Source organism: Sarcophilus harrisii, chromosome 2 (genome assembly GCF_902635505.1).
Source record: "Sarcophilus harrisii chromosome 2, mSarHar1.11, whole genome shotgun sequence".
NCBI lineage: Eukaryota > Metazoa > Chordata > Mammalia > Dasyuromorphia > Dasyuridae > Sarcophilus > Sarcophilus harrisii.
The window spans coordinates 31062838-31075511 of NC_045427.1; the positions used below are offsets into that span (position 1 = coordinate 31062838).

Sequence of the window (12674 nt, forward strand, 5' to 3'; positions counted from 1 at the left end):
ATTATACAGGTTTTCTTCTGCTGTTACTATTATCCAAAGTATGAGGGAGAGAAAAAAAAATAAATGCTTGCTCACTGAAAAAAGATAGTAAGATTAAATTTAAACATGAACTTAAAAAAAGTATCAGTAAATTATTTCCATTTTAGTTAAGTGTTTTTTGTTTTCATATTTGATGAGAAATGTATGTTCCATCCCCATTCTTTCATTCAGGGATGAGTCACTTAGGAATTATCCAAGGTCGGTCTCTCCTTCTCGTGTTTGTCCAGCTATATGCTTTTTCTATATCAGTGCTATTCACTAACACCTTCACCAACAGGTACACCAGCCCCTCACTGAGCCTTAGAAATATTTCTATTTAGCCCCTCCATCCCACCTCCTGCTCTAAGCTCCTGGCGGGAAGGGGAGGCAAGGACTCATATCTATTCCCATAGCCTGCAAGGTATCTGGTCTCTCATACAATAGATGCTTAATAAATGCCTACTGTATTCATTGCTTTAAATGGACATTGAATCCTGATATAATGAAAAGATTACTAGAGTTGAAGTCAAGAGATCTAGGTTCAAATGTCAGCTGTGGGTCCATAGTGACAACTATTTGAGATTAGGTTTCTCATGAAAAATATACATTATTTACCATGTGGGAATATTGTAAGGCAAATGTTTTAGAATCATTAGGATCACTTAAATAACAGCGGAATAGCTATTATTCCCATCATCATACCAATAATTCGGAGTCAGTCTCTCATGAACAGATGCTGGATGAAGTTCCACTTCAATTAAGCACTAAATAGTGACCAAGTACCTACTAATGGTGAGAAGCAATGCATGGTAGAAAGAATATAGGGCTAAGATAGATGTGTTTCCTCATCTGTAAAGGAAGAACATGGTTTCTAGCTCTAGTGATCCCTAGTTTCTATTATTCCTGACCTCAAGAATCTAATTTAGTGAAAAATGTAAGACACATAGATCAATGAAAGGATCATTCTCTTAGAGCTAGTATGGACTTGAGTATTTACCATGGCAAACCACCTCTCTCCTCCATTCACCCCACCCTACTTCTGACTTAGAATAAATGAAGTAACCAGAAGGTAACTGAGTCAGGATCACAGAACTACTCATGGATGTGGATCACAGCTAAAGACGTTGGGCTGGAGCAACTAAATTCTTTGTCCAACTGTCCACAGGTGGCCATGGAGTAGATCTGAGCCTGAAACCCAGGTCTTGTGATTCCCAATTTAAAGCTATTTCCACCCCACCATGCTAAGCACAGAGATAAAAACCTCCCAAGGCCTGACTTTCCAACTCATACTCTCTCCATAATTCACTAAGATCCTCTCAATATTTACTTTTCTATTCATGATCCTGTGATGTTCTCACATTATTTCCCTGAGGAAAGAATCAGTGTTTTATGAAAATTAAGTGGAAGATCTATACAGAGCTGACAGTAGCTAAGGCAAGACAGGATTAAGAGCCAGAACTAGAAGATATCAACAGGAAAGAAAGGAAAGGAGACATGAGAGTTTTTTAAAAGATGACTAAGGATTCAAACTGGGGAAATCATAAGGCTATTCACACAATGAAAACAATGGCAGGAAATGAAAACCACTTGGCGTTCACTTTAAACCCACCAAGTCTGAAGTAGTGTCAGGTCACCCAAATAAAAATGCCATGTGAGATACTATGGGGCTGAGGAAGAGAACGACTAATTCAGAAGTTGTACACAAAGGAATCTAAGCTCAAAGTGATAAGAATAACTAATAGGATCCATGAGAAATACCAACACAAAGCAGATTTCAGACCCACTTTCAAACTTGATTCCAGACTCATCATTTTCTCTGGCCTGTACCTTAAAATAGAAGTGCTGGGGTGGGAACAGCCCCCAGCAGCTGAGGACATTTATCACAAGCATGTCTATTTTAAGCTAGGCCCATGAACCCACTAGAGGTTATGTGGGGCCATAAGATGAGTTCCTTAAAGCTTACATAGCACTTCAAGCAAACTATTTCAGTGAATGCTCACAATAATCCTAGGAGAGAGGTGCAATTGTTATATTCTACATTGTTTAGATGAAGAAACTGGCTCATGAAAAACATGGTAAATGCCCAAGACAAGACTCAGCCCAGACCTCTTACCCTCCCAGTCTGCACTGGCTCTGCTGAGCTGCTTCTCTGGACAGCAGGTGTCCCCTGGCAGTGCCAGCTCCCCACAACCCAAGAAATGGCTGGGGATGCCCATCCCAGCACAAGAGAAGAGCTGACATCCCCTCACTCCAAAACAGCCTTTGAAGAATATGGATGTATAGCCTCTATCAGATTGCTTGATGGGGGAAGTAAGGGAGGGAGGAGAAAAAAATCTGAAACTGAAGATCTTACAAAAATGAACACTGAAAACTATTTTTACATGTGTTTGGAAAAATATTATTGAGGAAAAAAATAAAAATAAACTTTTTAAAAATTTTTTAAAAAACCCTTTTTTTTTAAATCACAGAAAGACCAATACAGAAAACTGCAAAATGCTGTGTTCATGTGTTTTAAGTGTTTGCTTTGTAATCTGGTGAACAAAGGGTGCTGACATAATTGGCAATTACAAGGTTTTAGAAATATCTATGGATTAAGAAAAGCAAACCACCTAACAGACCTGAGGTTCCATATCCAAACTCCCTTTCTATGATGTATGTGGCCATATTCATTTTATCTGGTGTGTGTTAAGTTCCAAATACATTTTTGAAGAATTTTTTAAAATGTATGAATTGTTGGTCTTAAATGTTCCCTAGTCTCCTTAATCCAGAGACAAAGAATTGACTGTATTTCTGATTGTATTTCTTTCACAAGATTCAATCCTCCCAATCCCACAACCACCTTGTGGACATTATAAGCGTTATTATTGCTTTTTTTTTTTAAACAAGCTAAATAACTGTGGAATTTCAAATGCAAACAACATCATAGAAGAGTAGGAATACAAATAAACTAAAAATCAGAAGAATAGGATTTTCTACTTCTAATTCTCACTGGACAAAACAGGACAATTAATACCACCATCTCAGAGGCTCATCTGTAAAAAAAGAGGCCTGGGACTAGGGAATGAGGAAGGTGGCTTTCCAGCTCTGTGAGTCTATGATTTATCAATAAAAAAGAAAAGCCTAACTGTTGAGGAAGATCAGGCTAATTTAAATGGTCTTGGCAAACACCAATCTGTTATGAATAAAATTTTTCCTGTGAAAGTCTTTTTAATTCCATCTTAGCAATGGAATTGCTAAACCTGTACAAAGGAAATACTGAAGGATGAAAAGCTGCCATTTGCAATTATCCAAAGTAAGGCTATTCACACATGAATGACAAACTAGCAAGAAGACTCCAACACAAGGCCTGCCTTGATCTGTTTCTTAATTCATTTGAGTTCTTTTGTGTTTAATGAGGAGCTGACACCCCCCCCCCCCACTTCCTTCTTATATCTGTTTGCTCATATTGATCATTCTTCATTTTTTAAAAAATTTCTACCTTGGCCATGGCTTCTTTCCAACAATGAGATGATTCAGACTGGTTCCAATGATTTTATGATAAAGAGAGCCATCTATACCCAGAGAGAGGGCTGTGGGAACTGAGTGTGGTTCACACTCTTTCTCTTGTTGTTTGCACTGTTTTCTTTCTTTTTTTTTTCCTTTTTGATCCGATTTTTTGGTACAGCAAGATAATTATATAAAACTATACATATATTGGATTTAACATATACTGGATTACTTGTCATCCGGGGGGAGAGGGAAGGGAGGGAAAAATTTGGAACGTAAGATTTTGCAAGGATGAATGTTTAAAAATCACCTATGCATATGTTTGAAAATAAAAAAATTCCATCTTACCGGCTTTTTTGGCAATTGCGCTGCCTGGGAAGAACCAAGGACCATCTCAAAGACTTTGTCAGAAAAAGGGATGGTCTTCTCTATACTGTCTCGGAAATGCTGGTCCCATTTAGCATACAGAATAGTTCCACCAATACCACCACCAATAAACAAGAGGCCTGCTCCAGCAATTTTGCCTGCAGAAAGTCTAACATAAAAAAATAGCAAATACTTAATATTTATAAGAGGTTCTGAATATTACCTGATAAAACATAATATTTGAAATAATTAACAATTTCAGAACACCATTTTCTCCATTGCAACCACCTTAAGAGTACTCCAGCACCATTTTCCTATAATCAATTCAGAAACCAGGAATAATGAAATCAACTTTTTTTCCTTAAATCTGCTACCTTTAACACACTCTACACTCTATGGCAGAAAACAGACCTACTCAGCTACTGAAGAATGGAAACAGGAAAATTCCCAAAGATAAGAAAAATGTAGCCATTTATGAACCTGTTCCTCCTCCTGAGCAGAGAAAAGACTGAGAGATTTGCTTTGAGCCCTGAGGAGATTCAATAAAACCAATTTAGCAGGTAATGTTTTCTAAGCTTCTCCCCACTTGATGTTTCTCTTCCAGCAGCTTAGGAATATGGCATTTGAAGCATTTTAAGGGCCCAGACTCCATGCCTGGTACACAGCAAGTACTTAATCAATACCTTTGCATTTTAAAAAAAATGTGTCAAGCAGTATTTGTAGCCACTGTATATGTAGCCCTGACCCCACCAGCCTGGTCCGGGATCACCCTCGCTCCTTCCTCTCCTTTGTGGCAGAGCTCCCTGACAAGGCAGTCTGCCATTGCTCTTCTCCTCCCACGTCACTCAGCTGAAACTTCTCTGCCCAAAGTCCCCAATCATCTCAGTGGCCAAATCCAGGGATTTTCCTGAGCCTGCTCTCCTCCTCCCTGTCTAAGCACCCCTGCTCAGGGAGGCTCTGCTAGAGCTTCCTCCAGGCTGTCCCACCGGCTGATGGAGAAGGGCCTCCTTTCTCTCCTCCCTCGAGGTACACTATTTTCACTTGATGATCACACCAGCCCCCACTGCAGAGGACTCTAAGATCTCTCCTAAACTTAAGACCGGAATCTCCAACTTAACCTATTAAGCATCTTGAACTGGAAGTTTCAAAGACATAGAATTTTACACTCACGCTGTCTAAAACTAAAATCACTGCCTCGTTCCCTGCACCCCGTCCCCCCCAATTAATTGTCTTCCCTTCTGAATATCTCTGTTACTAAAGTGTGCTGCCATTCTTCTCTCATGCTTAAGCCCTTGTCCAATCAGCTGCCAATCCCGTTACTTACATCACTCTATTATCTCTTTGATACAGCCTCCCCTCCTCCAATGTAATGCAAAGCCCTGGTCCAGGCCCACCTTGCCACTGGGCTGGTCTCAAATTCCTCCCGACTCCAAGCCTGCCTCCATTTTGATATCAAACTGATATTCCGAAAGCACATTCATCTGCTCATACCATGTAATTGTGCCCTTCTTTGGCTTTCAAAGCCCTGTTACCTGGTAGCTGGGCCCCTTCTTGGCGTTTCCAGCTTCCAAACCCCCACCCCTGACACTGAGCTCCACACCTCCCACTTGGGCCATTTCCACTTCCCCTGCTGCTCCCTGATGAGAAGGATCTCCCTCCTTCCCTCCTTCCCTCCCAACCTCCATCCATGTCCTGGCTTCCACTCTCATCCAACGCTTCCCCCAGACACCTTCCGGTCTTCCTGAATCTAGAGCTTTTCCTTCGAGACCACCCCAATGTAACCCACATAGACCTTTTATGTGCATATAGCTATGTGCATGTCCTCTCTCATTAGATGGGGAGCTCCCTGAGGGCAGGGTTTGGATGCTTTGGGGTCTCTGTAGGGCTTACCACCATGTGTGGCACATACTATGAGTGCTTAATAAATGCTAGGTGACTCCATCAGCACATGGTCTTCCCCATTAGAATATAAACTCCTTGAAGGTGAGGCCTGATGTGACTTTATGTCTTAGCATTTGGCACCAGGTCTGGCACAAAAGAGAGCCTTCCCAAATGCTTTGAATGAATGAATGAATGAAACTTCGAAAATGTTAGCAATTCTGGTCAACACAATGACCAGCCACAATTCTGGAGAAATCCAACACTGCCTGAGGCTGGATTCCAGCAGCTTGTAGCATATCCAGTCAAGGCAGGAATTTGTTCTGCTTGATGATTTATGATAAATGGGATTTTACTTTCCTTGGTTTATCAACTGAAAGGCAGATTTTATTTTATTTTTTTAATAACAAGGCTTGTTTATTGTTCATAATTGAAAACATTTGTAAAGATTAACATTCATTTACATACCCAGAATTTCTTGTTGTAGAATATCTACGGCATGGTCTCAAGGGACGGAGTATAAATTTTCTGCAGAGGCAATTCTAAGAAAGATAAGAACAAACAAAATGACAGTTAAATTTAAAAAAATATGTATTCTCAAGCTTACAGAGACCAAAAGTAAATCTTACAAATGTTTGTATTTCATAAAAATGAATTTTTAGAAATTCAAATGATTTTCAATAATGAATTTGATCCTAAACATCCATCAGCTAAGAAATAACATTGTCATGTGAGGGGGAAAAAATATTTACCTACAACATAGGTGGCAGGAGTTTCTAAGACCAAGCTGGGCAATCTTGGGCAAGATGCAGAAACAGAAAAATAAGAGTTGAAAACTGGGGACCTCTGACAGCACTGCACCCAAGCTAGGTTTGCACCCAAGTCTCCTTAATTTCATAGCAGATAAATGTGCACCCAGTTTTCTTTACCTTCTATGGCAGCCCATTCAACTTCTTTATATTGATATTTTATTTAAATCAACAAGCGTCGAAAGCCAGACTATAAAACCATTGTGAATACATTGACATGTAACAATTCATCTGTTGTTTAATCATTTATTGAAAGAAACAAGTTATATATATATATATATGTACATATATTCGTTTTACCAAGGTAGTAACAAAGTCATCTAATGCATTTAAGATGGATTTTGTTGCAATTTGATATCTCTATTTACACAGCTGAAAGTAAATCTGTTTGATTCGGTATCATTTCATTTAAGTATTCTTGATTTCTTCCCATTTGTTATTTTTTACAAGTCAATTATTATTTATTCAATCATTCCCAAATTATATTTATTCCACATCTGGAATGATCTCATCATTAACATTTCTATAAAGCCATAAAGATTTTGTGATTATATATCATCTCATTAGATCACAACAATCCAGTGTAATCATTATTATCCCCATTTTATGGATGAGGAAATTGAGGTTCCCCCACCCCAAGGTCAAGAAATTTATCTAAGGTCACAAAGGTACTATCTGCAGCATTAATCACACTCACATCTTTTTGATTTCCTGATAAGTAAGCAGACACAGAGCTAAATAAGTGCTGAAACTAGATTTGGATTGGAGGACCTAGATTTAAATTCTAGCATTTACTACCTGTCTTTTCTTGGATAAACCATCTACTTTCTCTAGTCCTCAGTTTCCTCATCTGTAAAATGAGATTAAGCTCAATGACCTCTGAGCTCTTTTCCACATCCTATGACACTTATGTAATTATCTACTATCTACCATGATGCACTATTAGGAAGATTTTCCTCACATGAAAACCTGGATCTCTTCAAGTTTCATTCAATGTCTTCTGGGACCAAACACAACACTTCAACCTGACAATTCTTTAAATACTTAAAGACAACTCTTACCTCCTCTTCCCAATCTTACCTGTATGTCCTGTTCTCATTCACTCCATTAGTTTGTCAACATCCTACCTAAAATGGTGCCCACAACTGAACACAGTCCTCTAAACAAGAGTCTAGATACAGTCTACCTGCACAGAACAGAATGGGATCATGGCCTCTCCATGAAGGCAGCCTAAAGTCACCTTAGCTTGAGGCTGACTTGCTGCACTCTGGAATTCTAGTAAAGTTTAGGTCACCCCAAAACCCTACTTTTTTCCCATGAATTGTGCTCTAGCCCATCCCTCTCTTCTCTCATACTTCATGACAAAGATATTAAATAACCAAATCAAGGACAAACGCCTGAGACATCGCTCTAAAGATCTCCTTCCAAGATTACATCAGCAACTAACTAAGTTGGGGAAGGGGGAATGAGGTGGTGCAGTGGATAGAGATTTGAGTTCAAATAGGCTCTCAGTGACTTCAGGCAAGTCACTCAATTCAGAATGACTTACAAAAACAACAAAAAAACCAACAAAATCCTCTGGGTCTATCTAGGCCACATGACCAGAAGGCTAGAAGAATAGCTTTTGGTGAAACCTAAGGATATAGTGTACTTATCAGGATTGTGTAGAGGATACCTCACCTAGTCTTGTTGTGGCCAATCGGATTACTCACACCTGTCACCTTGGAATTTCTAACAATAAAACAAAATGAAAGGCAATGAAGCAATGAAGATAAAGCCTATTTCTTGGCGAACTTTCAACTGAGGAACACTAAAAAAATAATTTTTCTAAGTTCCAAGCAAAATTTTTCTAAATGTACCATTTCATCAATAGAAATACTAAACTATCCTCGAAGCCTATTTCTTTTGCCTTCTGGAAAGATTACATTCCAAATTTTCAACTGCTTTAGTTAGAGTGGTGACTGCTGACCCTGCCTTTGACTCCACAGTCCTTTAAGACTTCCCTTCTAGATGGCTGTATTATTTTTTTCCTCTGACCAGAAATTCTGGATTTGGGCCAGGTTGTTCTTGGGAATTTTCATTCCAGGGTTTCGACCTCTGGGTTCTTATTTCCCTTCTACACTCTAATCTGAGTAGTTTTCTTTTAAGATTTCTTAAAATATGACATCCAGACTCTTTATGATTGTGGTGTTCAGACAATCAAAAAAATCTTGCTTTTTTTTCCTCTTCTGTTCAATCTGTTCAGTAGTTTTTGCTGTGAGAAACCTAACATTTTCTTCCCCCCTCTCCTCCCCAATCTTTAAACTTTTTTCAATATTTTTGGTCTCATGGAATCATGCATTTCTCTTTGATCCATTCTAATTTTTAGGAAATTTGCTAAGATTATGGCTAAGATTTTGCACCTCATGTCAAGATGTTGATTCCCTTGCCCATTCTTTCTTCTGTAGCTCTAATTTTTTTCCTCAAGCACTCTCATTTCATTTGTAAAAATATATATTTTCTAAATGTCACACTCTCCAGGAATTCTGAATTTGTGGCCAAGCTGTGTTTTCCTCTGAGGCCTAACTTAGGAGATGTTTGAGATATTTTCTTCTTTTCCTCTGGAGCATCCCTGCCACCATGAGAGCTCCTTATGATGAAGTTCATGTTTGTTCTATTTCCTAATTTCAGATCTGATGCTGGAGTTTGGCTCTAACAATTCTGAAGGGAAAGTCTAGGGCTGCTCCTGTTGCTGCTTTTCTGGTATTAAGTATCACATTATTATTCCAGGCCCTCAGGAACATGCTAGGGAGCTGCAAGCTTTCATAGCTCCCAAAGTGTTCCAATTCCTGCAAGTTACAAACCTGGGGTTGGGTCTGAACAACAGTTGACTGCCACTGGAGTCAGTCCCTATCAGCTAGCTAGGATGCTCTTCTGGTTTCAAGAGACTGTACTGGTTCCCCTTTAAATGGAGATTTGGGTGGAGATTTGGGCTCTGGTTGGTTCCACCTCTGCAGGCTGAGCCTGAGCCTAAAACTGAGGCTCTGCTTTGCTCCTGGGGTGTGAGCTGCACCTCTCCCTCCAATTGCTTTCTGATCTTAGTTCACCACACAGGGCTTCTGGATCTATGACATGGCCCTGGGTCATGGGGCACTACAAAGCTGTCAGCCTGGGATACCATCTCTCCCCCTAGGCAGTGTGCTCCTGGCCTGCCTCAGTCTCTCAAAACTCTCTGCCCATCTTCCTAGTTAAGCTGACATGGACAAATGGCTCACAAATGAAACATTTTCCAGATTTGTAAGAATTCAGTCTGGTGAATTTTTTAGATGTTTAAAGAAGTTTTCATAAGGAGCCCTGTTCCTGCTGTTCTGCCCTTTGAGATTTTAAAATCAGAAAGCTAGATCAGATAGCTATGGTTCCTTTCCAGCCTTCAAGTTCTATGACTAAACAAGACTAAATGCAACAAAAACTAAGTATGTGCAAAGCATGCCAGAAGGTACTACTGGGAATACAAGGATAAATGAAGGCTAAAAAAAAAAAAGAGTAAGTACACACTCTCTCCTATTACTTCCCTGGCTTCAAGGGTAATCCTATCTGCAAAGACCTTTCTTGTACCCTGTCCCTGCCTCTCAACCCTGCCTAGTGCCTTCTGTGTACTGGTTATTTACATGTTGTGTTCCCTGTTAGAAAGGTGACCTGAAAGGCAGAGACTTTCTGCCTTTTCCAGGAATTAGCACTTTGCCTGGCCCATCATAAACACTTCTTGTCTGACCTGGGGTGGTGGACATCTTAAGTCAGGTACCACTTGCTGACAAGGCAACCTTCCGGGGTATACTACCACTGGAATACCAAGGCATCTGTATCATTCAAAGACATCTTTGGGGGTAACTTTTGGGGACTCCCTCTAGCACATGGTGCCAAGGGCACCACCTGCTGTGCCCGGCCTATTTCCATGACCACCTGAAATAAGAGGATCAGAGTCATGGAACAGCAGAGATGGAGGCCACAGAGGGCATTGGGGCTAAAAGGAACCATGTCACCGTCATCAGGCACTTAGAAATGACACATTCCCCAGGAAGCTCTACTCAGGATAAGGCCCAAGTAGTCCACATGAATATTCAGGGTAGCTCACGTTTCGCAATTTGGCTTTGTTCATAGAGCCTTTTTTGATATTGGATAGTCCTAGATAGAAATTAGAAAAAAAAAAATCAGATAAACATGAAAATTTATAAGTTTGTGAAAAATTTATGTCTTGTACAGAGGGAGAACATGACTATTATTAATCTTCAAAATAGTAGCTATTTGTGTAAACTATGGGATTTGCATCTTTAGATAGTGCTATCACCAGAAAAATTATTCAGGCAGCCAGGCAAAAATCTACGTGAATTACTAGAACACTTCATTTGCTTTGAAAGGCCAGATTTCAACTATGGTTAGGGGCAGATACTGGCTTCCCAGAGTCCTCATTAGATCCATATTCCTCGCCGCTCTAGAACAGAGAAAGCCACCAAATCTCTGTCAAGGTATGCTCCCACTCATCCCGTATCATATGAAGAAAACAGAAGTTGATTAGGACTCAAATGGTACTAAAGAAACTTGTAATTTGGTTGAGCAAACAAGGCCACATATGTGAAATAAGTGAATAATTATAGATAGCTTATTACAGAGGGGAAAATGTAGCAATGTGTATGTTCAAGTCAGTAAGTGCTATAAGCTAAATAGGAAGAGGAGAAAGAGAGGTAGAAAGAGAAAGAAAGGGAGAGAGAATATATATTGGTTGAGTTACCTGAAGGTTGTATAACTGTCTCCTCCTCAGTCAGCATGTATATCCAGAAGCTACCTTTTGTTTGCTTTAAATACATGTTTATAAACATTAAAGACAAAAAAAAAGTTCTAATGTTTAAAAAAAGGGATAAATATGAAAAGAAGAGAATGAAAATTTTGAGCTGATTAAATTCAGGACAAGGATGTTAAGCATTCTGTAGAGTATAGGGCCCTAAGTCTGTAGAGGTCCCTTAACTTTAAGAAACATTTATTAAGGGCCTGCACTGTGCTAGGAGATGGGGATATAAAGGGGGGGAAAAAATCAATTGGCCCTAGACTCAGCAGATGGAGTATTATATACAAGGAACATGGAAGTTGCCAGTGTTGGTGGGTCCTCAAATAAAATTTGTGAGTTTCATGTTCAAGAAGGAATGTAGACAAGAAAGTGAAGCCTATGTATATGGGCCTAAGTGGAAAGGATACCAAGAGAATAAGGGAGAATCCCAGGTTATGAACAGCAGAATGACAATCAGGCTTAAAAGAATTCAGATTAGTGGGTCACTTTATCTAAATCAAGAAAGGGCCTTAAAACCAAGCCAGAGATTGAAAGTACAAAGAATGAAGTCAGGAGGTGGTGATGGTAGTATTTGGAGTGGAGTAACAGTACAAATAGTGAAGAGATGAATCTACAATATATAGAGGAAGAAAGTTCACAACAGTACCTGACATATTGTTCATAACAAAGTTCAAAAGTTCTGTAACTTTTGAAAAAGTTCATAACAAAGTTCAAAAGATCATAACTTCTCCACAACCTTTTACTAATCACAAAGTAGACTAGGCTCTCATTCAGGTTTTTCGGTCAAGATTTCTGGCCAAAATGACTATGGGAATGATGTCTGAGCTGAGAAGTGGACAATTTGGGAAGAGATAGGATGGGAAATCTAAAGGGCAGACCAGTAAATAAATCAAACCAAGATTTTTCATTTTCAAAAATGGGATAGGTTTATTCTGTTTAAAGGCAAATTCTGATGACTGGCAAAGGGAAACTAAAGACATCAAAGCTAAGGTGAAAGAAAAGTATCTAAAACACAAAATAGGCTTTGGTAAACACCTGTTTTTGACATGGAAAATGAGAGGAGAGACACAGACAGAGATAGATACTGGAGAGAAAAGACAAACAAATCTTCAATGAAGAATAGAAGAATTCTTATTCTCAGTGACAGAGAAAGTCGGAACCACTCTCCTGCAAAGAGGAAGACTAAGAGCCCATCAGCAGTTTAGTCATTAAAAACCCCACAGTTCGGACACTGGCAAGAACCATCATCTTATCCAAGCACTTAACTTTGCAGAGGAGGAGAGTGAAATCTAAAAGTG

The 12674-nt window shown here is 39.4% G+C and overlaps 1 protein-coding gene across 3 annotated transcripts in view; it reads right to left on the minus strand.

Annotated features, from left to right (window-relative positions):
* The window catches only part of IMMT (inner membrane mitochondrial protein), a 38241-nt gene that overhangs the window by 20907 nt on the left and 4660 nt on the right, over positions 1 to 12674 (minus strand). For all 3 annotated transcript variants that reach the window (XM_023495265.2, XM_031949793.1, XM_031949794.1), the window contains exons 2-3: positions 6217 to 6290; positions 3853 to 4039 (exon numbers count right to left, since the gene is read on the minus strand). In XM_023495265.2, coding sequence (XP_023351033.2) covers positions 3853 to 4039; positions 6217 to 6290 — 261 coding nt within the window. The remainder of the gene's footprint in view (positions 1 to 3852; positions 4040 to 6216; positions 6291 to 12674) is intronic.